At 48.6% G+C, this 24337-nt stretch overlaps 1 protein-coding gene across 1 annotated transcript in view; it reads left to right on the top strand.

The window, feature by feature from the left end:
- The window catches only part of LOC146830524 (E3 ubiquitin-protein ligase TRIM39-like), a 165880-nt gene extending 151865 nt beyond the window's left edge, over window positions 1-14015 (top strand). The window contains exon 8 of the mRNA XM_085604727.1: window positions 13447-14015. Coding sequence (XP_085460853.1) covers window positions 13447-13997 — 551 coding nt within the window. The 3' untranslated portion in view covers window positions 13998-14015. The remainder of the gene's footprint in view (window positions 1-13446) is intronic.
- The last annotated feature ends 10322 nt before the right edge of the window (window positions 14016-24337 follow it).

Below are 24337 nucleotides of genomic sequence, written 5' to 3'. Positions count from 1 at the left end.
CACTCTGCGCTGCCCTCCACACTCTGCACAGCCCTCAACACAGCTCTCCACACTCTGCACAGCTCTCCACACTCTGAACAGCCCTCAACACAGCCCTCCACACTCTGCACAGCTCTCCACACTCTGCACAGCCCTCTGCACAGCCCTCCACACTCTGCACGGCCCTCCACACTCTGCACGGCCCTCCACACTCTGCACGGCCCTCCACACTCTGCTCGGCCCTCCACACTCTGCACGGCCCTCCACACTCTGCACAGCCCTCCACACTCTGCACAGCCCTCCACTCTCTGCACGGCCCTCCACTCTCTGCACGGCCCTCCACTCTCTGCACGGCCCTCCACTCTCTGAACGGCCCTCCACACTCTGCACGGCCCTCCACACTCTGCACAGCCCTCCACACTCTGCACAGCCCTCCACTCTCTGCACGGCCCTCCACTCTCTGCAAGGCCCTCCACTCTCTGCACTGCCCTCCACACTCTGCCCTACCTTCCACACTCTGCCCTACCTTCCACACTCTGCACGGCCCTCCACACTCTGCACGGCCCTCCACACTCTGCACGGCCCTCCACACTCTGCACGGCCCTCCACACTCTGCACGGCCCTCCACTCTCTGCACGGCCCTCCACTCTCTGCACGGCCCTCCACTCTCTGCACGGCCCTCCACACTCTGCACGGCCCTCCACACTCTGCACGGCCCTCCACTCTCTGCACGGCCCTCCACTCTCTGCACTGCCCTCCACACTCTGCCCTACCTTCCACACTCTGCACAGCCCTCAACACAGCTCTCCACACTCTGCACAGCTCTCCACACTCTGCACAGCCCTCAACACAGCCCTCCACACTCTGCACAGCACTCTGCACGGCCCTCCACACTCTACACGGCCCTCCACACTCTGCACGGCCCTCCACACTCTGCACGGCCCTCCACTCTGCACGGCCCTCCACACTCTGCACGGCCCTCCACTCTCTGCACGGCCCTCCACTCTCTGCACGGCCCTCCACACTCTGCACGGCCCTCCACACTCTGCACGGCCCTCCACACTCTGCACGGCCCTCTACACTCTGCACGGCCCTCCACTCTCTGCACGGCCCTCCACTCTCTGCACGGCCCTCCACTCTCTGCACGGCCCTCCACTCTCTGCCCTGCCATCCACACTCTGCCCTGCCCTCCACACTCTGCCCTGCCCTCCACACAGCCCTCCACACTCTGCACAGCGCACCACACTCTGCACAGCCTCTGGAAACGAGGGGATGATGGGTAGAATGTTGGAATAGTGGTGTGAAGACGAGAGGTCGGGGGCGCTAAGGGGATCCCCATTCTTCTTGAACTCTTTATAAATAGCTTTCATATAATCATATAATTGGTGGCATACACTTGCATTAATTTAAATTAGTTTCTTATGCTGATTATATTGAGAACCTGTTTACTTACATTTTGTATACAGTTATGCTTGTGGTATGTAACGTTTTCCAGCAATGCTGGAGCCTAGAACCGGCAGTCTAGAACCAGGCACTGGGTGCTTCAGAGCCCGGCAGTCTAGAACCAGGCACTGACTGCTTCAGAGCCCGGCAGTCTAGAACCAGGCACTGGGTGCTTCAAAGCCCGGCAGTCTAGAACCAGCCTGGCAGTCTAGAACCAGGTACTGGCTGCTTCAGAGCCCGGCAGTCTAGAACCAGGCACTGGCTGCTTCAGAGCCCGGCAGTCTAGAACCAGGCACTGGGTGCTTCAAAGCCCGGCAGTCTAGAACCAGGCACTGGGTGCTTCAGAGCCCGGCAGTCTAGAACCAGGCACTGACTGCTTCAGAGCCCGGCAGTCTAGAACCAGGCACTGGGTGCTTCAGAGCCCGGCAGTCTAGAACCAGGCACTGGCTGCTTCAGAGCCCGGCAGTCTAGAACCAGGCACTGGCTGCTTCAGAACCTGGCAGTCTAGAACAAGGCACTGGCTGCTTCAGAGCCCGGCTGTCTAGAACCAGGCACTGGGTGCTTCAGAGCCCGGCAGTGCAGAGCCACAGACCCTGCCATTCGGACTCCTCTCCAGAGCTGGCTTGTGGCTTTTCTGTTTTCAGTATTCCAGCAATGCTAGAGCCTAGAACTGGCAGTCTAGAACCAGGCACTGGGTGCTTCAGAGCCCGGCAGTGTAGAACCAGGCACTGGGTGCTTCAGAGCCCGGCAGTCTAGAACCAGGCACTGGGTGATTCAGAGCCCGGCAGTCTAGAACCAGGCACTGGGTGCTTCAGAGCCCGGCAGTCTAGAACCAGGCACTGGCTGCTTCAGAGCCCGGCAGTGCAGAGCCACAGACCCTGCCATTTGGGCTCCTCTCCAGAGCTGGCTTGTGTCTTTTCTTTCTTCAGTATTGGAGCTATTTATTTCTGGTAAAGATGCCAGGCGGATAGTACAAGGCCTGTCTGATTTATTGGTAGAGTGCTTAATTTGAGCGTGTGGTTTCCGGTGCTCGGCACCGGCGCTTGTGACAGTTATATTTATTTTAGGAACTTGTAAAGCGCAAACTGTCGCCGTCGCAGGCATCCTGGCGCTGACAGAGTCTGAGGAGGATGGGGGGGAGGAGCAGGGAGACTAGGGCTAGCCCGGGAAGAGCCATGTTTTAACCTTTTTTCTAAAAGGTAGAAGGTCATCGGTATGTCTAATGTCGGCGGGGAGGGAGTTCCAGAGTCTAGCGGAAGTCACCTCAAAGGATCTACCTCCAGATCTGACTTTCTTGAATCTGGGGGTGACCACCAGTTTGGCATCCGAGGAGCGGAGTTTTCTGGTAGGAACGTACCACACAAACTTGGATTGAAAAGGGGCAGGACCGGAACCGTGGAGAGCCCTAAAGACAATACAGAGGGCCTTAAATTGCACTCTCTGTCTAAGGGGAAGCCAGTGCAGTTGTGCCAAGGCAGATGGTCCATGGGATCTTGACGGGAGCCCCAAGGCAAGTTTTGCAGCCGCAGATTGGACTCTTTGTAGCCTGTCTAATAGATACTCCGGGGCCCCGAGCAGGAGGGCATTGCAGTAGTCCAACCTGCTCAGGATAGTGCATCTGACTACTTGAGCGCGAGCCTGGGTGGGTAGGAGGGGTAGAACTTTCCTTAAAGAGCGCAGAATGGCATAACAACAGACAGAGGTTTTCTGAACATGGGTCTCCATGCTGAGCTGGTGGTCAAGCATGACCCCTAGATTGCGGACAGAGATTGCAGGCTGTACCTTAGAAGCAGTTTCCGGAGGCCAGAAGTTGCTGGGGAACGGGCAGGGAGTCCTCGAGCCACTGTTAAAAAGCACCTCGGTTTTTCCTGCGTTAAACTGAAGTGAATTCATCTTCAGCCAACTTGATGTCTCCCGCAGGCAATTGTGTAGGGTCTCTATGGAGATAGAGTCCTCTCCTTCCAAGGAGAGGATCATCTGCGTGTCGTCAGCGTAGTTAATGGTTTGGATGCCGAAACTATTGATCAGCAGAATAAGTGGCCTAAGGTAAATATTAAAAAGTATAGGACTAATGGCCGAGCCCTGAGGGACTCCGTGCGTTACCGGCGAGAAAGTAGATTGGAAAGGAGGTAGAGATACTGCTTGTTGCCTGTCCTGCAGAGGCGACTCAGTAAGATCTTGTGGTTCACCGTGTCAAAGGCGGCAGACATATCGAGCAGTATCAAAAATGATGCCTGACTTCTGTCTGCTCGCCTTTGAAGTTCGTTCATGGCGATAATAAGGGCAGTTTCGGTACCATGAGCAGGCCGGAAACTGAATTGGGCCCCATCCAATAGTGTATGATGTTCCAGGTAGTTGGAAAGGGTGTTACTGACCACCCGTTCCACTATCTTAGCAGGGGACGGCAGCAATGAAATGGGCCTGTAACTTTTTGAGCAGTCTGGGTCCAGGGAAGGTTTCTTCAGCAGAGGGGAGACTAGCACTCGTTTCCAGTGGCTAGGGACAGAGCCGGTCATCAAGGATTGCTGACAAATTAGATGGAGCGGGGGGAAAAGTTCTGCTTCGAGTTCTTTCCAGATTTTGGGGGGAACCGGGTCCAGTGGAGACCCAGACACGATCCCTCTAGCTATCTTAGTGAAGAGTTCGAGTGTTAGCGGTGGAAACTTGCAAAGGAATTCTTCTGGAGACACTTCTAAGTAAGGTGCTGGATTCTCCAGAGTAACAGTGTTCGAGGAAAGGGGGTTTCCAGTATTAAGAGGAGTATCCAGATCATTAAGGATAAGTTCAATTTTCTCCCTGAAGAATGTGGCCATATTGTCACAGAGATCTTGGGACGGGATGATCGCATTTTTACAAGACTCCGGATTAGTGATGCTGTTTAGGATGCTGAAAATGCTCCTGGCATTGTTGGTGGTGTTATAGATCAGGGAGGCGTAGTGGTCAGCTTTAGATTTTTTGATGAGAGTTTTGTACGCGTGGACCTTGGTTTTCCACGTGTCTTTGCCAGTTTTATTGTAATCACGTCTCCACCTTCTCTCTGCTTGTTTACATTCCAGTTTTAGCAGTTTTAGGTCAGCATTGAACCAAGGGGCAGAGTCTTTGCCCCTACAGGTCCGGTTTTTAAGGGGGGCGTGGATGTCGACCACCCTAGAGATCCTAGAGACAAGGGACTGGTAATTGTAGTCTGTGCTTTTGCTCACATCAAAAAGGTGTTGCAAATGGAACAATTCACCAGACGGATGAGCACATGAGAGAGCCCTCCAGTTTCTGCATTTAATTTCCTTGGCCGGAGTCGGGGCCTTGAAAGGGTCAATCGATTTGTGGAGAAAGAATTTAACCAATGAATGATCAGTCCAATCCATTGGAAGAATTTCACCTATTACCACCAAGTCAGGTGCCGCAAATAACAGGTCAAGCCGATGCCCTGCTCTATGGGTGGCCTTGGGGGTCAGCTGAGAGAGACCGAAGCTGTCACAGGTAGAAAGTAGGTTCTTGAGAGCTAAGTCAAGGATACCGTTTTGCCATAAATTAAAATCACCTAGTATCAACAGCTTCTGATGAGATAGGGCGATATTGGTTAGGGTAGTGATGAGTGCTTGTTGCTGCTGAAGGCTGAAAGCCCCTGGTGGACGATTGCACAAAATCCCTGTGACGATGTTTCCGGCGTGAGTCTTAATTGAGAGTCCTAATAGCTCGATGCCCAGAATAGGGTCAAGAGTAAGGATTTTAATGCTGCAAGAGGCTCTGAAAATGACTCCCACGCCTCTGCCTCTGCCAATGGGCCTAGGGATGTGAATAAATTTAAACCCGGAGGGGCAGGCGAAACCCGGATCGACCAGACAGTCTGGACGCGTCCAGGTTTCTGTCATGAAGAGGATGTCAAGTCCATGTGAGTCAATCAGAAGCTGGATCTCTGTGCAGTGTTTGGGCAGAGACCTGACGTTTAAAAGCCCACAATACAGAACATCATCACAAAGTACATCAGCTCGGGGGCAAGAGGAGGGTGATAAAGACAGTATTCCTTTGTCGGCAAATTGCTTACCTATTTGGATAAGCACCTCTCTGGAGTATGGAGGCCCTGACGGAAGCTGATACTGATATAAAGGGTCGAAACCGGCAGCAAATGGGGCCCATGGCCCTACCTTGGCGCGGACGGGCGCAGACGGGCTTGCCTTAGGCGCGCCTTCGGCTCGCAATCGTCGCGCCCGCTGCGCTCGTCCGCTGCGCTTCCAAGGAAGGCACATTTGTATAAGGCTGTGACTAGCGTCCAGGGGGGAGAGGCGTGGCCTCAAGGAGGCGTGGCCTCCGCGATCGAGCTGGCAATGGCGGCAAGATTCCCTTAGGTGTTTGGACCGCGGCAGCGTTCAGATCGGCTGCGCGGCGTCTCCCCAGGCAGGTAAGTGCCCTGAACACGTGAAGGAAGGGAAGAGGGGAAAGTGGGGTTTTAAAAATATGCAGCAATTCACAATTTTTAATAAACAAATGAGCGGCAGTTCTAACTCCCGGCTTCCGCCTCAGGAGGTCTGTCAGGTGTGGATAAAACGCTAGTATTCAGCGCTTTAAATGCTGGTTCGGGGTGGGCGTGGCCTCAAGGGGGCGTGGCCTCCGCGATCGAGCAGGCAATGGCGGCAAGATTCCCTTAGGTGTTTGGACCGCGGCAGCGTTCAGATCGGCTGCGCGGCGTCACCCCAGGCAGGTAAGTGCCTTGAACACGTGAAGGAAGGGAAGAGGGGAAAGTGGGGTTTTAAAAATATGCAGCAATTCACAATTTTTAGTAAACAAATGAGCGGCAGTTCTAACTCCCGGCTTCCGCCTCAGGAGGTCTGTCAGGTGTGGATAAAACGCTAATGTTCAGTGCTTTAAATGCTGGTTCGGGGGGGGGCGTGGCCTCAAGGGGGGCATGGCCTCCGCGATCGAGCAGGCAATGGCGGCAAGATTCCCTTAGATGTTTGGACCGCGGCAGCGTTCAGATCGGCTGCGCGGCGTCTCCCCAGGTAAGTGCCCTGAACACGTGAAGGAAGGGAAGAGGGGAAAGTGGGGTTTTAAAAATATGCAGCAATTCACAATTTTTAGTAAACAAATGAGCGGCAGTTCTAACTCCCGGCTTCCGCCTCAGGAGGTCTGTCAGGTGTGCGGTCTGGCTAATTTCGAGATGACCACCACAGCAACCAATTACTCATTCAATATACATTATAAAATGACTATCACCTGGTTTCCATGCTCGCTCCTTTTCAAAATACAGCCGGTGACATTATCCCTACCTGTGGCGCTTTCCAGGGGGCTGGCGAGTCCTGAATTGCAGTCCTTCCCCTCCCGCTGTCGCTGTGGGTTTACCGGCGACCGCTGTGTGGAGGCTTCGCTGGACTACGGTGACCAGGCTCCCTTGCAACAACTTCCGGAGGCGGACACCCTGCATTTCGCGCCCGTAGGCGCTTTAAAAATAACTCTGCCCCCGGTTGAGCGGGTTTCCATGCTCGCTCCTTTTCAAAATACAGCCGGTGACATTATCCCTACCTGTGGCGCTTTCCAGGGGGCTGGCGAGTCCTGAATTGCAGTCCTTCCCCTCCCGCTGTCGCTGTGGGTTTACCGGCGACCGCTGTGTGGAGGCTTCGCTGGACTACGGTGACCAGGCTCCCTTGCAACAACTTCCGGAGGCGGACACCCTGCATTTCGCGCCCGTAGGCGCTTTAAAAATAACTCTGCCCCCGGTTGAGCGGGTTTCCATGCTCGCTCCTTTTCAAAATACAGCCGGTGACATTATCCCTACCTGTGGCGCTTTCCAGGGGGCTGGCGAGTCCTGAATTGCAGTCCTTCCCCTCCCGCTGTCGCTGTGGGTTTACCGGCGACCGCTGTGTGGAGGCTTCGCTGGACTACGGTGACCAGGCTCCCTTGCAACAACTTCCGGAGGCGGACACCCTGCATTTCGCGCCCGTAGGCGCTTTAAAAATAACTCTGCCCCCTGCATCGCGGGACCGCGCGCGGGCGTAGCCGGGCTAAGCCCGGGCAAAGGGCGGGCCCTCTTAGGCCCTCAGAGGCACGAGGAGGACGGGACGGGGCCGCCTCCTTTTATTCATCTATTTGTTACAACTTGAAGGTACTGTTCATTGGTTCACTGGCCATTCCTCATTTGGGAACTGTGGGTACCGCTATCATCTCCGGGACTATCTGCCTTATAACTATAATGTTGCTATGTGTCATTGATACTTGTATCCGTAGTCCTGCGTAACAACCCAAATCGCAGAACAGGGGTTATTATTTGTCAGCATGGCCCCAAGAGGCACCCGCAGCAAAACTGCTGCCGCTGTGACTGGCCCCATTGACCTTTTTATTTCTAAGGCCAATGATGCCATCAACCAGGGCATAAATCTATTAGAACGCAGGGTATCACAAGACCTGGCGCATGCCAGACGTTCTTCGCTTGGCCTCATTGCTACCGCCACTACACCTGCACAAATTATGCCTAATAACATCAGACCCCTACTTGATGTTTGTGCTGACATACACACCATTCCTAGTGAGGTCAACCTCTCAGCCTCAATTCCCCTGTTAGACACAGATACCGACACTAGCACAGACCTGGAAAAAACGCCTGACTTACTAATTAACCCCTCTCCCAAAGTACAATCTGCTGATAACACCAGGCATGCTAGAGGTAGGCGTGAGGGGGCAATTCAAAAACTGAAGTCACACGTACCCAAGCCCCGGGTAACTAAGATCAGGAAATATGGCCGGGCACAAAGGAAACCTGGGAAAAATACCAACTTTGTCCCTGACAATAATCATAACGCGACTAAGGTTACGGTAATACCCCAGAGGGATGATAGTGAAACTGTTCAGCAGGGCAGAACAACGAACACTAACGGAAATATAGACAAGGCATATGACCCCCTGTTGGAAAGACTGGGGGATTTATTAAGCATTTATTTATCCCCAATCGAAAATAGGCTTGCTCGATTAGAAAAACAGCTAGATGAATTGAGCAACCCTCTTAAGATTTTCCTAAAAGGAGGTCCTGCAACCAGTACAAAAAATAGTAACCCCACCAATATAGTAGGCCCCAAAACAACTATCTTACAAGTACCCCCAGCCGCCCCAAATAATGCAGATAAAGTTGTACCTGTTGCGCTGGCCAATGGCCCAATTACTAAACAAAAAACAGCAACATCACATACTAATAGCAAATTCACAGATAAAAGAAAGGATCCTGGCATCAATACCACCGCGAATACCACACTCTCAACTGCGAGCACCACAGGTCACCCTTCAATTTCTACAAGCAATCCTATCTTGACCCAACCCATCCCAAAACCGCCCAGACAAGTTCCGGCCCGCATCAATCTTCCTCCGGAATGCGGTGCATATGTATTAGTGTTAGTAAATGTTACTAAACTAAGAGAGGATCAGGATGAAAATCCCATATCACTCAAAAATAAAACCCTGCACTGGCTAATTACTAATTGCAATTACCCGATTGATGGTGCAAGGGAGATTATTAACACACAGCGGGTGGGTTGGATTGGACCCCTTAGGAAAAAATTTGAGGGCGACTGTGTCATTATTAGTTTTAGAAAACCACATTGGGCAGAGAAAACACTAGCCAACGCCCCTTTACCATCACCATGGGAATTTAACATCACGCTCCTTCCCTTAGGATATTTTTATCGACACCTGATACCTCCAGAACAAGCCACGGTTAACCCTCCCAACAATTTCCTCATTAACTCATACCAAGAGATGAATTTTGGTGCAAAGGTTAAATCACCCTTTTTTGCCCAAAACCAGAACCCAAATGCCGCCTTTTCCAACAACCCCAATTGGCATCCACAACCTCTAATGCCAATTCTTACCCCCAACCATCCACAACATTTTCAAGCCCCAACTATGCCTCAGAGCAATCACAGGGATAGGTCTTATCCAATCCCTAACCCATTCCAGTTTGCACAGACGACACAAGTCAGGCCAATGTACAATATCCCAACTTTCAATCGGTTCGACTATCTATCATCATTAGACGAACAGGATTGACTGAGTATACCCCTTAATAATGAATCATGCAAGAATGCAAAAACTTGTAACCAAGAGGATGCCACAATCATAAATTCACTTGCATCACTCCATGCTAAAACAGTAGTTCCAGAAATCATATTGACGGATAGCACTCCGGTCATTTCAAATGAATCAACTATCTATGATAATGGGAATACTAGGTGCACATTTATCAACCAGGGGTTCAAACACGGCCTATCAATCCTAAGCTGGAATGTCGCAGGTCTAGAATCCAAGCTCTCTGACCCTGCCTGGACCGAACTAATTAAGGACATAGACATACTCATGTTCCAAGAGACTTGGGCTGTTGATAACCTGTATATCGAAGGCTACCACTGTTTCAGCCTGACATCTCTAAAACCTAGTTTTGGCCGAGCGGTGGGTGGACTCTTTACGGGGATTAGAATTTTGGCAGGCGGTACAATTAATGTTCTGAAGTTAGATAACCTTGCTAATTCCAACATTCAAATTCTGGAATATAAATTGAAATCAAAGACCACAATTTATTTAATTAATTTTTACAATAATGATTTTAATGGTGTACCGAACAAAAATTTTGTTGCCTTATCTAAGGTTTTAAATATAATTGATTGTTCCATGTCAGTAGATATTAAGACTAGTATTCTGATCGGGGGAGATTTTAATGTGAAACTTATAGATAACTATGGATCCACTAACTTTGATCACTGTAATGACCGCAGGGGTCTGGAACTGATTAGCATACTCTCGGATTTCAATCTTGTTGATGTAATGAGTGTAGGGTATGATATGAATTTTCCCTATGCCCCTACGTTTAAGGGCAGGGATAACGGTTCAATTATCGATTACATTTTTACATCACCTGTGTTAACGGACTGTTTAATCAAATCTTCTGTGGTGCAAACGTCCTTCAGCGATCATAATCCTTTGTTTGCTATTTTTAACCTCGCACCCAGTCCGATTCTTATGAATTTAAATGGAGCTAGGGATATCACACCCTCAATTGATGGCCTTCGCCTTAAATGGAGAGGAATTGATTGTGGGGCCATCTTAGATACGATTCAGGAGGCATATCCGGATCTATTGAAATGTCTCTCCTCCCCCAGTACAAATAATGAAGAACTGATTACTGATTTTGAAGCTTTATGCACCAATATAAAAACTCTCCTGTCAGTCCCACTCTCTACTGACCATAAAGAGCCACGGTGGTTTGATACATCTTGCTCCGTGGCCAATAGAGAGTTAAGAAAGGCCCTCTCTGCCAATCCCAGGTGTAAGGACGCTGTTCGAGCCGCCAGGAAAAACTATAAAGATAAAACATCGAAAAGGAAGGCAAATTTGCTCTCCGATCACTGGGATAAGCTGGTTATCAGCGCCAATCTGGGTGGCAGCGGCCCATTTTGGACGGCAGTTAGGAGAACGAGGGAAATGGGCAAAGAGCTTACTAAAATTAGTTGCAATATAACCAGTACAGCCTGGGAGACCCATTTTTCTAATATTTATGCTGCCCCCTCCGATGAGCAACCCCTCCCTAACCTGAACCAAACAGCAGGTTTAGAGATTTCGGACTTAGAAGTCAGGAAAGCTATCAAAGAGAGCCTAGGCAACAAGGCGCCCGGGCCAGACGGCCTCCCTATAGATATCCTTAAATTTAATGTTGATCTTTGGACACCAATACTTTTAAATATTTTTAATAGTCTTCCACATGTAGCCATGCCTGCCACCTGGGCTACTAGTATTATTGTCCCCATTTACAAAAAGGGAGACAGATCTGACCCAGTAAATTATCGTCCCATCTCCCTCCTGGACAATACTTTAAAAATACTAGGACGAATAATTTATAATAGGGTACTGGTATGGGTGTCTGATTCTGACTTTTTAGACCCCTGCCAGATGGGGTTTAGGAGTGGGGTAGGAACAGTCGAGCAATGCCTAAATTTAAAATTGATAATAGATAAATACTGCATTGCTCGCTCATCCCCCGTTTACCTAGCTTTTATGGATCTTTCATCCGCATTCGATCTTGTGAATAGATCCAAGCTATGGTTAACCCTCCTGTCAAATGGTCTCGATGCCACTCTTGTTAGATTCTTAGCCTATCTCCATACTGACTTGAAAGCTCGGGTACGTATTGGTATGGGCGGAGAGGTATCGGGAGCCATTAAGATAGGAAGGGGGGTGAGACAGGGGTGCGTTTTAGCACCCCTGCTGTTTATCATTTATATTAATGGCCTGTCCAACTGTTTAAAGAAAGCTACCCCCGATGTCCCAATCATTTTAGGAAATCCCTTGCCCGTACTTTTATATGCAGACGACGCTGTCCTTTTGGCACGTACACCAAACGCCTTACGTCTGCTCGTACACAGTTTTGTAAATTTTATGGAGGGACTGGATTTAAAAGTTAATTTTAAAAAGTCTTTTATTATGCCTTGTGGGCCGGGCAAAAGGAAACTCGGCACTATTCAAATTGGAACAGATAAACTCGAATCTGTCCATAAGTTCCCTTATCTGGGGTTGGTTTTCGCTGCGAACGGCTCCTGGAGTGGGCATGTGGCCCACGCCACGAGCAAGTTCTCGAAAGCCAACAACTCCGTCCTGAGTCTCCCACGCCCTAAGAAAATCGGCGCCACTAAAGCTATTGTTCAAATTTTTAAATTACAGTGTTCCCCTGTTGCTACGTATGGAGCCGAAGTTTGGGGATCGGCCAGCAGCATTGGTATTCAAAGAGAGGAAAACCGTTTTTGCAGGAAACTGCTGGGAGCACCAATTTCCTCTTCCAATTTCATCTGTCATAACGAACTCAACCTCCCATTCATAAACGACTTTATTAAAGCAAGACCAGCACTCTTCTGGATCAGAATCTGGAGGAATGAGGCTGCTGCCCTTACGCAAAACATCATTAGGGACTGCCTCAATAGTGATAATGGCATACAGATTCCCTGGTTTAAAGAAGTTTTTAAAATATTTAATGAAATAGGAAGAGGTATTTTGTTTACTGAGCCAACGGCTATTGAACCAAAGGACAAACATGAGGTTCAAAAGGCACTCTATGCACTTTATCGTAATGAACGGCTTGGAATTGAACTACAGAAATCAGGGGTCAAAAAATACATTGGTAATGGTCTCTGTATGCAAATCATGCCACCCTACCTATCACTGTCTATGTCAAATTGGGAACGATCTCTACTGTTTCGTCTAAGGGCAGGAACTGTTAAATTTCTGCTCTCTTTTCCTCTGGGGTATCAACACCATACTGTCCTTACCCCCTGCCCCTGTGACGGTACAAGTACTCAAGATGATTTGCACTTTCTGTTTTTCTGTAAATATTATGTGAGATATACCAAATGGCTTTTAACCCCATATTTTAGAAAGCTCAGACCTCTTACACTTCAGGAATCCTACATGCTGCTGCTCACCCTGGACAATGATGAACTGACATTTCGCACTAGCACTTTTCTAAGACTAGCCATACGTGCACGCAAGACTATGGAAAGTCCTTGTAATCAGATTCAGTCAAAAAATACTACTGCTAAAACCTTATAAGTTAATGGAATTTACTGTCTATCCTCTGTATGAATTGCTTTGTTACTATGAAATGTAAATTATTTAATTGTTTTGTATTATGTGTATGTATATGTTCTTTGATGTGTCGGTACTTTTATGAATTTTAACAAATTCGAATAAAGGTCTTTTGAAACTTGACTTGACTATCACCTGCCGCCCTAGCACTCTTAGGCCTGGTATAATCCGGTTTGTCACACTTGTAGGCGTGTGATGGTTGTAGTGGTGTTTGTAGGCGTGTGATGGTTGTAATGGTGTTGTTCCTATCAGTGACGGCGCTGCCAGGGGCAGTGTGTGGCGCCAGCTGCAGTGGCCGCCTGATGACAATCCTGGCACTTAGCACTGGTTGTGAGTAACTGCCTGTGGGTCCTCCGTGGTTGGGTGAGTGGTTGTTACTACTATGAGTGGTTGATGACCTCTGACCTCTGTCTCTTGCAGCTGCGGTGACCCTGGATCCGGACACCGCTCATCGGAGGCTCGTCCTGTCCGAGGACGGAAGGAGCGTGAGGACGGGAGGCACAGACCAGGGTCGGCCCGACACGGACCAGAGATTCGATCCTGTCGTCGCTGTCCTGGGGAGAGAGAGGCTGAGCTCCGGGAGGCATTATTGGGAGGTGGAGGTGGAGGTGGAGGGCAAGACGGGCTGGGACCTGGGGGTGTGTGACGAGGCTGCGAACAGGAAGGGGAGGATCAGACTATCACCTGAGGATGGACACTGGACAGTGTGTCTCAGAGATGGTGAATACAAAGCTGCCACCTCCCCCTCCACCCTCCTGGCCCCCCGTGTGCCCCCCAGGGCTGTGGGTCTCTTCCTGGACTATGAGGCGGGCAGGCTCTCCCTGTACAATGTGACTGACCGGTCTCTGCTCTTCACCTTCTCCGGGGCCTCCTTCCCCCCCACCCTGCGGCCCTTCTTCAGTCCATCACTCAACGAGGGAGGGGGGAATGCGGGGGCGCTGCGGATCCTGCCGGAGACAGGGCGGGAGTGAGAGGGGGGAGACCCTCTCAGATGAGGGGAGATCACTGGGGGGAGGGGGTACAGTCCTCTCTTGAGGGGGTCGGGGTCTACTTCATGCCAGGTCTCCATGATGGAGGGAGGAATGTGGGGGCGCTGCGGGTCCTGCCGGGGACAGGGCGGGAGTGAGGGAGTGTCTGCAGCGCAGGTGAGAGAGCGCTGTAACCAGGGGAAGGAGCGCTGTGTAATGGAACTGCTGCTCATTCGTGTTGGCGCCATATAGAACTGCAAACACAAACTCCGTGTATGTGCCCTGCAGGGAGCAGCTGAGGAAGAGACAACAAACCTGCTCCTACAGAGACTGACTCCTGTTGCCCAAGGGTCTCCTTCCCTCATAAACACTGAGGGAAGGAGTGAGTCCGTGTCCGTCCCTAGATGACACAAAACGATTGGCGCTGTGGCGTAATGTTACTTATTTAGGAAGGAGGGGCGAACAGCGAGCAAACGTGCATCACTGAAACAAGAACACAGCTGCAAAAAGGCTTGTCTAACATTACTGGGAAGTCTTGGGTTTGATTCAGAACTTACCAGCAAATTGCATTATGGGACATGTAGTTTCCTTTTACAGGCTCAAAGAAAAGAGCACACAAAGTGATATTGGGTAATACATCAGCATTGGCTGAAGGTGTCACATATGACACGGTGTCACTTAGCAGCTATGGAAAACAAGCATAGGCAAAGCCAATATTTCTTACATTGATTTATTTATTTATTTTAGGAGTTTTATATAGCGCTGGCCAGACCCGAAGGTATCGGAGCACTTTACTACCTTTGTCACGTTAAGAGTCATACAGTCTGGCAAAAAGTATATATGCTGGCTCAGGGCGTTTTGACAGTCTCAGCGCGAGGTAGATCCTTATTGCATGGGCGTCTGGTAGTATTCCCGTTGTGCGCCTGTTGACTTCGACTCGGCCTCCTGCGGTGACGCGGGATAAAGTCGGGGGTGGTGGAGGCGTAGGAGGTAGAAGACTTAATATCCTACTAATAGTGCACTTTGGCTTGAGGACGGTAGCTATCGGTACGGTAGAGAGCGATTGAGGAAGAGGTCTTTGAGCTGTCTTTTGAATCTTACAAAGGAGGGGGTAGTCCTAATATGGACAGGAATGGAGTTCCGGATTTTGGGTGCATTTCCAGCGAAGGACCGGGATGCGTTTTTTTGTTTGCGTGATTTCAGAGGGATGAGAAGTAGCGTGTTTGTGCTCCTGAGGTTCCTAGTCTGGCCGACTTGTTTGAGTTTGGAGGCCAGGTAGTCTGGTTTCCCTGTGTGCAGGGCTTTGTGCGTGAGGCAGGCAGTTCTGAAGCTGGCACGCATTTCAACTGGGAGTCATTTTTAGTTCTTGGAGTGCGGGGGGGAGATGTGATCATATTTCTTAATTCCGGTGACCATTCTGGCTGCTACGTTGAGGGTTGTTCTGAGGGGACCTAAGTGGGTTTTTGCTGTACCTGTGAGGACTGCGTTACCGTAGTCGAGTCTAGACACCACCAGTGATTGAGTCGCTTGCTTGAGGTCCTTGGGTGGGATGAAGGGTTTTATTTTGTACAGTACTTAGTTTCAAGTTGAGGAAGATGCTCTTTGCGGAGTTCTTGATGTGCTTTGCCGTGTAAAGTTTTGGTAAACGCATGATTTTTTTATCTTTTGTTACTTTTTTTTATTGCCAGCATATGCCACAACAATAAGAAACAACAACAAGCATTGGCATAGCCAATAGGTCTCGCCTTTGGGACCTTATAAGTGTTTAGCCATGCAACAGTTAATGTTACTGCACCAAGGATATTGTGCTGGATAACTAAACACTTAAACGGTCCCAAAGGCGAGACCTATTGGCTATGCCAATGCTTGTTAGCATTTGAGTGTGATTATAGAGGTATGGGCGAAACCGTTTAGGGCCGTTCCGTCCAGAATTTGATGGCCTGTGGTGTTGAAAGCACTGCTAGATAACAAGGGTATAAGAAGTCGGGAATGGGCACAAGTGAAGGGTATGACACGAAATTCCAAATGTCAAAATCATAAAATGTGTGATTTAAGATATGGATGTCGTTTAAGAACAAATGTGTTATTTTCTTGAAAGTTAAAAAAAAACAATAACTGCATTGTAAATAGAGACACGAGTTTTCCATTTTTACTATAAATGCTTCCCTCTCTTTATTTTAAAAATCACAAAGAAGTAGAGGTTAAGGGTCTGATTTGCAAAGGGACTTACGTGTAGTAAAGGTACAAGTGTGGAGTCTTTGCACTCTGGGCAGCCTCTCTGTCCAGCGCACTGCAGTGAGTGCAGTGCGGAGATTCTGCCATGAGTGAAGAGACACGTAACTTTATTGCATATTAGTCCCTTTGTGATTTGAGCCCGAAGCCTTCATTTAAGGGTCTCACCATATGTTCAATCATGTCTGCTAGATCAAACGTTATGCATATAATCAGAAGCCCTAGTATTAAAACATGCCATCTTGTAATGTGCCATACATTGTCATTACCTTTTCTGTTTGCGAAAGGCACCAGTTATCGAAAGTAGTAAAATAAACTTTTACTAAACTCACCTTGGTGAAACTGCAACGATTGCTGCTGCTTATTGAGGAGCATAAGGGCTGGTACCCAGCTAATGCCCCGTGCGCTCATTGAGAAAAGTGTGGGGTGACCAGCAATATCAAAGGAGAGGCAGAACGATCTAAGAGTATGAGCATAGACAAGAACAGAGGAGAGGATAGGATAGTGGAATGAAGGGTCCCGAACACAGGAGAGGGTTGAGTAGTCGGTTACAGGACAGGCAGTCAGTGCGAAGGGAAACGCAGGGGAAACTGTTGGATGAAAGAGGCAAAGATTTGATGAAGGGAGGACGAAATGGTTACAGGGGGGGCACAGGGTGGATTATTTACTTTCATAAGAGGGAACGTTTGTTAGGAGGATGTTGTGTTAAATCGTAATAATGTAACTGCGCAGGGTTGAGGCGAGTGAGGACTTGAGCACTGTGAACTAATTATAGTGTTAATCTTGGAGCAGATGTAGCAGGGTGAAGTCATGAGCAGGTAAGGATGAACAATAGAATACTGATAATTGAAGATGATGGAGAGAGTAAAGAGCTGAAGTTTTGCACAGAGCGCTTGTGGATGGTGAGGTAATGAGGTCCTGGAAATAGATAGATTTGACACCTCCTAGATCATTATGCAGTGTATGAAGGGCTTGCTTATTAACCAAGAAGTTAGCAGTGAATATGTGCTTTCGCCATTTATGTACTGCTGCCCTCATTTACTGTTATGCGCTCTTATTTCAAGTGTAATTCATGGCTGAGGCCTATCTTTGGTACAAGGTGGATAATGAAGCAGTTGTATGAGCTGTAGTGCAAGACTGAAGTGAGGTCTTTATGAAGATCACGTGGAAAGCAGTGAGAGCAGTGGGGTCCTGTTTTCTACAGCAGATGGGTACATGAGAGAGCGATCTACAAGGAGGCGAACTGATTTGCATGTGAAATGTGTGATGTCAGATGGAGCGATGATTGGTTTAGATTTGGATAAAGTGTTTGAAATTAGCATAAAATTGAGTGGCTTACCTTGCTTGTGGGTGGGATTAAGGAAGGTGTCATTTGAGGAGTGATCAGACAGAAGTGGAGACACTGCCGAAAGCATCAGTAAAATATTTTGGCAAGTTATGGTCACACCAGTGAAAGCAGAATCGTTTGGTGAAGGCAATAAATAGGTGTGTAGCATAATTTCCATCAGCTGTAACTGAAAGCCATTACTATATAGTTACAGAGACAAATGCGTTTCCAGATGTTTGGAATGAAAGAGGCTTATGGTGCGAGTCCTAATGAGAAAACATCTTGTCATCCATAATAAAACACTGACCAAGGAGAGTAAGATCACATAGGTATGCTTTACTAAGGTAATACCTAAAACAAAACCAATGTTAGATTGGTTTTGAAATAACAGTAAAATCATGAGTCTGAGTCTTAGGACCAGGAAGGCCAGTGCAATCAGGAGTGAAATACGGACAGTATTGGAGCATGCTAGTATAAACTATGTTCAGGATCCTTTGAGACACCTTTAAAAATGCATTTTAATACAAGTAAAAGGGATAGCTCCTTTCCGCTCCTAAAGCGTCTTTTTTTAACGCAGAACAAAATGCTGTATGGTGCTCTGTAAAACACGTTAGCGCCACCTGGTGTATTTCATGCAATACGGCCCCAGAAATGTTCTGCCAAATGCAATGGATCTCCGTCACATAAACAAAGGCAATAAAAAGCAAACATCAAAGCGGCGAAAGTGAAAGTAATCGAGCAGAGCATCAAAGGGCTGGGTGAGAAGGGAGGGGGGAATGCAAGGGTCAAAGTGGCTAAAGTGAAAGAAAGCTATAGAGAAGGGAGGGAGGAGTGGGAGCAGCTGTGCACGTGCATGTGATCGTGCACTCAAGGTTTAGGCCAGCCAAAAGACTGTGGGTAGCACTTTGAAAATCCCACATACAAAATGTCTCTTCGAGCCTTTGGCTCAGCGAGACCTAAAAACATGCAGCGGCCTAACCATGACGCCCGAATTATAGCAATAAAAGTTTCATTTTCAAAGGAACAACCACAGTAGAACCATGTGAATGCTTCATATGAGGCCGTTGTGAGAGGCTGAAGTGGGCCGACCGAGTCCACTATGTTGTATGCTGTAGCAGAAGCAAAATATGAGAAAAATAGACCAATTGATGAAGATTTTCACTATCTATATGTATTCTTTACTTGTATGTTGCTTGATTACAAGAGGCTGGCAAGACCGGTACAGCCATCTCTGTGCAAGACTTAAAATCATGTACGAAGGCCCGTTAAGAGGGGGCTACAGAAACAATAGAGAACAAGCATTGAGAAAGCCAATAGGTACAGTGCTGGCTGCCGGCCTTTTGGCTTTGTGAATGTTTGTTTTGTCATGTTTAGTGCAAAAATGTTACTGTTGGGGTTGCTGCTGTTTCCTGATCATTAATAAAAACACTGGCTAAAAGTAAAAATATTTCTCAGTCTCAAAATGCACGCAATGCCATAGTAGTGACCGGCTACTGTGTGGGACCGATATAGATACAGACGCGAGGCGGCTATTGAAACAGTAAAGTACAATGGAGAAGGTGCTGCAAGCATGGTACAGAGCTGCATTAAGGCAAAGTAGCTGTTGTTGAGAAGCCATTCTAAGCACAAGGGATAACTTATTGAGACAACCATTAAAAGAACTTCTACAGACCCAGTGGCAGGAGCGCTCTTACCATGTATGTCGGATCAAAAGAGACAAATAGAAAACGATAATGGTCTGATAGACACCAAACCTTCCGGGCCTTCAAGCACACCCTCTTCTTGTGTAGTAATGTGAATTATTATTGTTAGCCTAATTTTCTCATGTGATTAGGGATTCCACAATTGTCACTGAGATGTTTCAAACAACCTTGCGTGTAATCTAAGACGTTGTCTTCACATAAAGGCTAGCTTAGCGACTCAGCGACTTTAATGGTGTTAGGGATGGTGTGAAGCTCCTGGACCTGTTTATCCTGATCACTTATTGGTTGATTCAGTTACTGATTTCAAGCCAATCGATGGGACGGAATTGGGAGGGATTCAGGCCGCAGCCGGCTCTTCAGCCCAATGTCGTGTCATGAAATGGAAGCTGGATTTGTAGAGCGCTGCTTATCACCCATGAGGGTATCCAGGCGCCAAGACGCATCCTAGACAGCATTGTCTGTAGGCCTAAGGACTATTCGATTAAATTAACAAATGCTTAGTGTGCTTGCTCCATGAATATGTACTCCTGTCATATTAATTTGACCTCTAATATGTAAGTGTAAATTGAAAAACAAAAACCTCTTGAAAATCACAAGAAACAGAATTTTAAAAAAAACTAAAAGTGAAGTTCATGGACAGCCAGGATTTCTGAGCATTGGATACAGTATTTTCTCTCGATCCAAAAAATGATTCCATTCCTAACTAAATGTTCAGAGTGAAGAAATGTCTTTTTTATTTCCTTGCTGAAGATCAAGGCACAAGACTGCATTCCAAAGCAGCGCCAGCCATTACCAGTTGTGACGGATGGTCTATGTTTATCCTGTTTTCTTTATTTTATGATTTAAGTTGGTCTTTTGAAAAAAAGAAACCTCAGAACCTATTTCTATCTTCGGGTGGGACTGCACGCAAGAAAGACCGAAGAGTGAGAGTAAAAGGCTACTTTATTGGGACAGGTGTGCAGTGATCACAAAACATCACAAAAATAATATGAATCCCACATCACTAATACATATTCATCCTCATCAAGATCTTTATTCGGATAATTATTTATCCATAAAAGCAATTTAAAAATACTTAGCATATAAAACTCCACATAAATACATTTGTTTGTGCTCGATATAACACAGTACATAAATATATAAGAGAAAATCCTAAAATACCAATAAAATCCAGTATATAAAAGTCAATTTCTTAAGAACAGTTGTACCAAAGTATCCTCGGGTTCAAGGTACTGTAAACTCTAATCTTCAAAATCAAACGGTTCTGTTAATTGTTGTCTTCTGGCAATAACACGTGTAATATATGTTGAGACAGTGTAACAGATTAATTCATTCTCAAGGAGGCATGTCCTGGCTCCGATGGAGTGAGCAGCACAGCTTGAGAGCTCCGATTGGCTGGCTGCCATCCAGCTCCATCCTGATGGATCCCGACTGACATTCTGCCCCGGAGAGCCATCCCTAAGCCCCCCCCACCCCCAGGTACGACGGAGCTACCGAAGAGAGTTGCACAGAGGAACTGCAACAGGGGAGCAGGCACATCCATGGAGAAATGACAGGCGTCCCATCGGCCACGTTCCTGAGCTGAGGTAGGCCTGTCCTGCTCAGAATGGATCGCGTGAACGACAGCAGGCGAGGCCCAGGCTGGCCCAGAACCCATGGACCCAGACAGAGGACTGACCATAATCAAGATATCTGACCTGAGCACTGCGGGCCTGAGAAGTGGTTAACACGGCAAGAAGAGGAGCCCCAATGCAGAGGGACAGAGCAGCGGTGAGTCCAGCGGAGAAGAGGGTGCTGCTGACGGGGCAGACTGTGAGTGCGACCCCCTGAACAGAATGAGACTCGGGAAGGGGCCCGACCACCGGAATTAGAGCATGAGACCCCCCCCCTCCCCACCCCCCCGACTGGTGCTGCCAAAAAGGTGAGGCCGAGAGGCGCATAGATTGGAGAAGCGAGACAGGTGCAAGAGAGAAGCGAGGCACTGTGCTGACGCAACCCCAGGAGATGAGACAGCCTGGCTGGGGTGAAGAAAGAGCATCCGCGGAGCAGGCCTGAGACGATGTAGCCCACAAGATAGGAAACCGCGCCAAAGAGAAGGGATACCTCTGAGATACTTGACGATACACCCCCAAAACCGGAGCAGTCGGGTGGCGCCGTAGGACTCTGCTGCACACAGAGTAAAGCGCTGGCAGGCCCAGGAGCCTTGAGAGGCACTCCCCATGCAGATAAATCCATGAACTGCGCAAATAGCGACATACGTCACCCAGGCACGACACAGCAAACTTCTGAGCAGGCAAGTAGGGCTGGCAGGGTGCAATAGTTAAAAGCGCATATCCTTCGAAGAACGGAGAACCCTGGTCAAAAGTCACAAACTAATAGGGGCATAAAGAATAACGCATATCTGGAGGGAAAGATGGGGAAATCCCAAAGAAGCGGGACAAAGATGGAGCCTCCGCTGAAAGAACGATAGAGGAGAACGAGGATCCTACTACAGGCCATAACTTCCTCCAGTGACCGATTAGAGGCCAAGATAGACTCCATAGGTGTGGATCTGGGCATACTCACAGAAGATCACAGACTGACAGAGTGTCATCGAACGAGCGCCGGCTGGCACAAGCCTCTCCAGAAATAGCAGCTATGAAAAAACAGTTGGCTACCCTCGAAACAAAAGTGCGCACAGTTGAATTGCGAGCGTAGGTCACCGAAAACAGGTCTCGCAGAAATAACATTAGAATAGGAGACAACCTGAGAAAGTAGATGGCGCCAACATGGTAGACTACCTGGATTACTGGATACGTACAGAGGTAGCACCGGAAGACTATCAGAGTTCCATGTATTAGAGAGAGCCCAGTGAGTACCGGCAAGACCGCCTATACCCGGAGCCCCTCCATGAGTAGTGATAGCAAAGCTGCTGCACTACAAAGACAGGGACCATATATTAGTCTAGGCGCAGCAAAAGGGGGATATCAAGGTGAATAATGTATAAGTAAGACTTTTCGGATTTCTCGAGAGAAGTACAGAGACAACGAGGCTCCTTCCAGAGCGTAAAGCAAAAACCCAGCCAGCTGAACTATAAATATATAATGCTGTATCTAGCCCAATTGCGAGTGACCCTGCCAGATGGAGCGAAGTTCTTCCGAACCCCGCAAGAGACCTGGTAATCGCTGGAGGCATGAGAGGGAATAGGACCGGCCCACGAGGCACCCTAGTCAAGAAGACAAACAGACAGACCCCACGCAAGCAGAACTAAGAGAGACGCATTGGCCCCACGCAGGAAGAGGCGCGAATAGAAAGAAAAAAGGTGATGGAGGTGGTAGCATTGATAAGCGGGAAGGAGAGGGGGAAAGCGCAATCCGAAGACGGCGATGCAATGATGGAGACGGACTCCAAACAGGGCTCCTGCGAGTCTGAGGCCCGGAGCACAGTACTCCCAGAGGCGACACCACAAACTGCTGATGACGTTATTTGAGGGATAAACGGATGCGGTAGCCGAGAAGAGACTCTGGGGGACATTTGATGAAGTTGGCCCAGAGACTAGGTACTGGGGTTGGTATGGGGGCAGCTTGGCGAGGACTTTCTGATGTGAGCGAGCTGGGTAGCAGCCATAAGGGCCGACGGAGCAATAGACCACCCCCCTCGGACTACACAATCTTCAAGCAACCACTTGCAGGACTAAGTTAGCAGTTTGGATGGGAAGAGCATAGTGAGTGTATATGCCTCCAACCTGCTTTCTTTAACCAACTAAACCATCTCCTGGCTCCATACCTGACTGGCACAACGATCGTGGGGGGAGACTTTAACAGCCTGGGTGACATCCTTCTGGATAGGTCCCATCCCTCACTACGGGATTCCCTGACAGTGCACGAATCACAGGCATTTAATAACTTGTGACATTGATGGGGATTGCTGGCCTAATGGAGAATCCTTCACCCTAGCGACAGGGTTTACTCTTACTACTCGGCAGTACACGAGCTACACACGATATTAGACACACTGCTATGCACGGCAGATGTACAGAGCTTAGTACACACTGCAGAATATTTGTCCCGTACAATCTCAGACCACAATCCAGCGCTAATAAGTTTTAATTGGGCGCGGTCTAGACCTGCGATTCCCACCTGGAGACTCCACCCAGACACCCTAGAAGACCAAGTATTTCGAGAAGGGATTGGGGACAGAATAACCCAATACTTCACTGAGAATGAAGGGACAGCCTCTTCCCCACAGGTAGCGTGGGACACCTTTAAGGTGATATTGAGAGGTCATTGTATAGCAGAAGGTACAGGAGTCAGGCGTACACTCCTCAAGGAAGTTGAGGAGGCAGACAAGACTCTCAGAGGGTTGGAGCGCAGACACCTAGGACACCCGGAGCTCCAGGAAATAGAGCAGGAGGCTAAAGAGAAGGTGGCGAGGCAGACGGAAAGGCTCAGGTGCTATGAATATCAGCGCTACCTAGAACGACCACAGGCAGAGAGGGATAAATTGGGGTTCCTGCTAGCGTGGCACGCAAACCCTAAAGACAAGGGTTCACCAATAGTAGACCTGGACGATGGGGAGGGCAACAGACAATACCCGCAGGAGAAGATTAAATATATCTTCGCTGGGTACTATGCTGGGCTATATAAGAGTTCGGCGCAGTGCAATAGAGTGGAGACCCGAGAATATTTGGACGGATTGTGGATGAGACGCTTAGCCCCTGAAGAGACCAAAGTATTGGGAGGAGACATTACACTACAGGAGGTGCGAGCGGCCGTTAAACATATGGCATGCAATAAAACGCCGGGCACAGACTGGTTGCCGGAAGAATTGTATACCACATATGTGGAAGAATTGGCCCCTGGCTTGGTCAAGTTGTATGCTGAAGACCGGGACACAGGGATACTGCTGGAAAGCACTAGAGAAGCCCTCATAGTTCCGGTGCTGAAGCCGGGGAAACCGGCATATGGTCACATGGCGTACAGGCCATTATCCATGCTAAACATGGATTGCAAGATCTTAAGTTAAATACTGGCAACCCGGCTGTTACCGCACATGTCGACGTTGGTCCACTCCGACCAGGCCGGATTTATAGCAGGGCGGAA

The sequence above is a fragment of the Triturus cristatus genome, chromosome 5_1 (assembly GCF_964204655.1).
Source record: "Triturus cristatus chromosome 5_1, aTriCri1.1, whole genome shotgun sequence".
NCBI classification, from domain to species: domain Eukaryota; kingdom Metazoa; phylum Chordata; class Amphibia; order Caudata; family Salamandridae; genus Triturus; species Triturus cristatus.
Note: the sequence above shows the minus strand (reverse complement) of the source record. Positions and strands in the feature narration are given on the sequence as shown.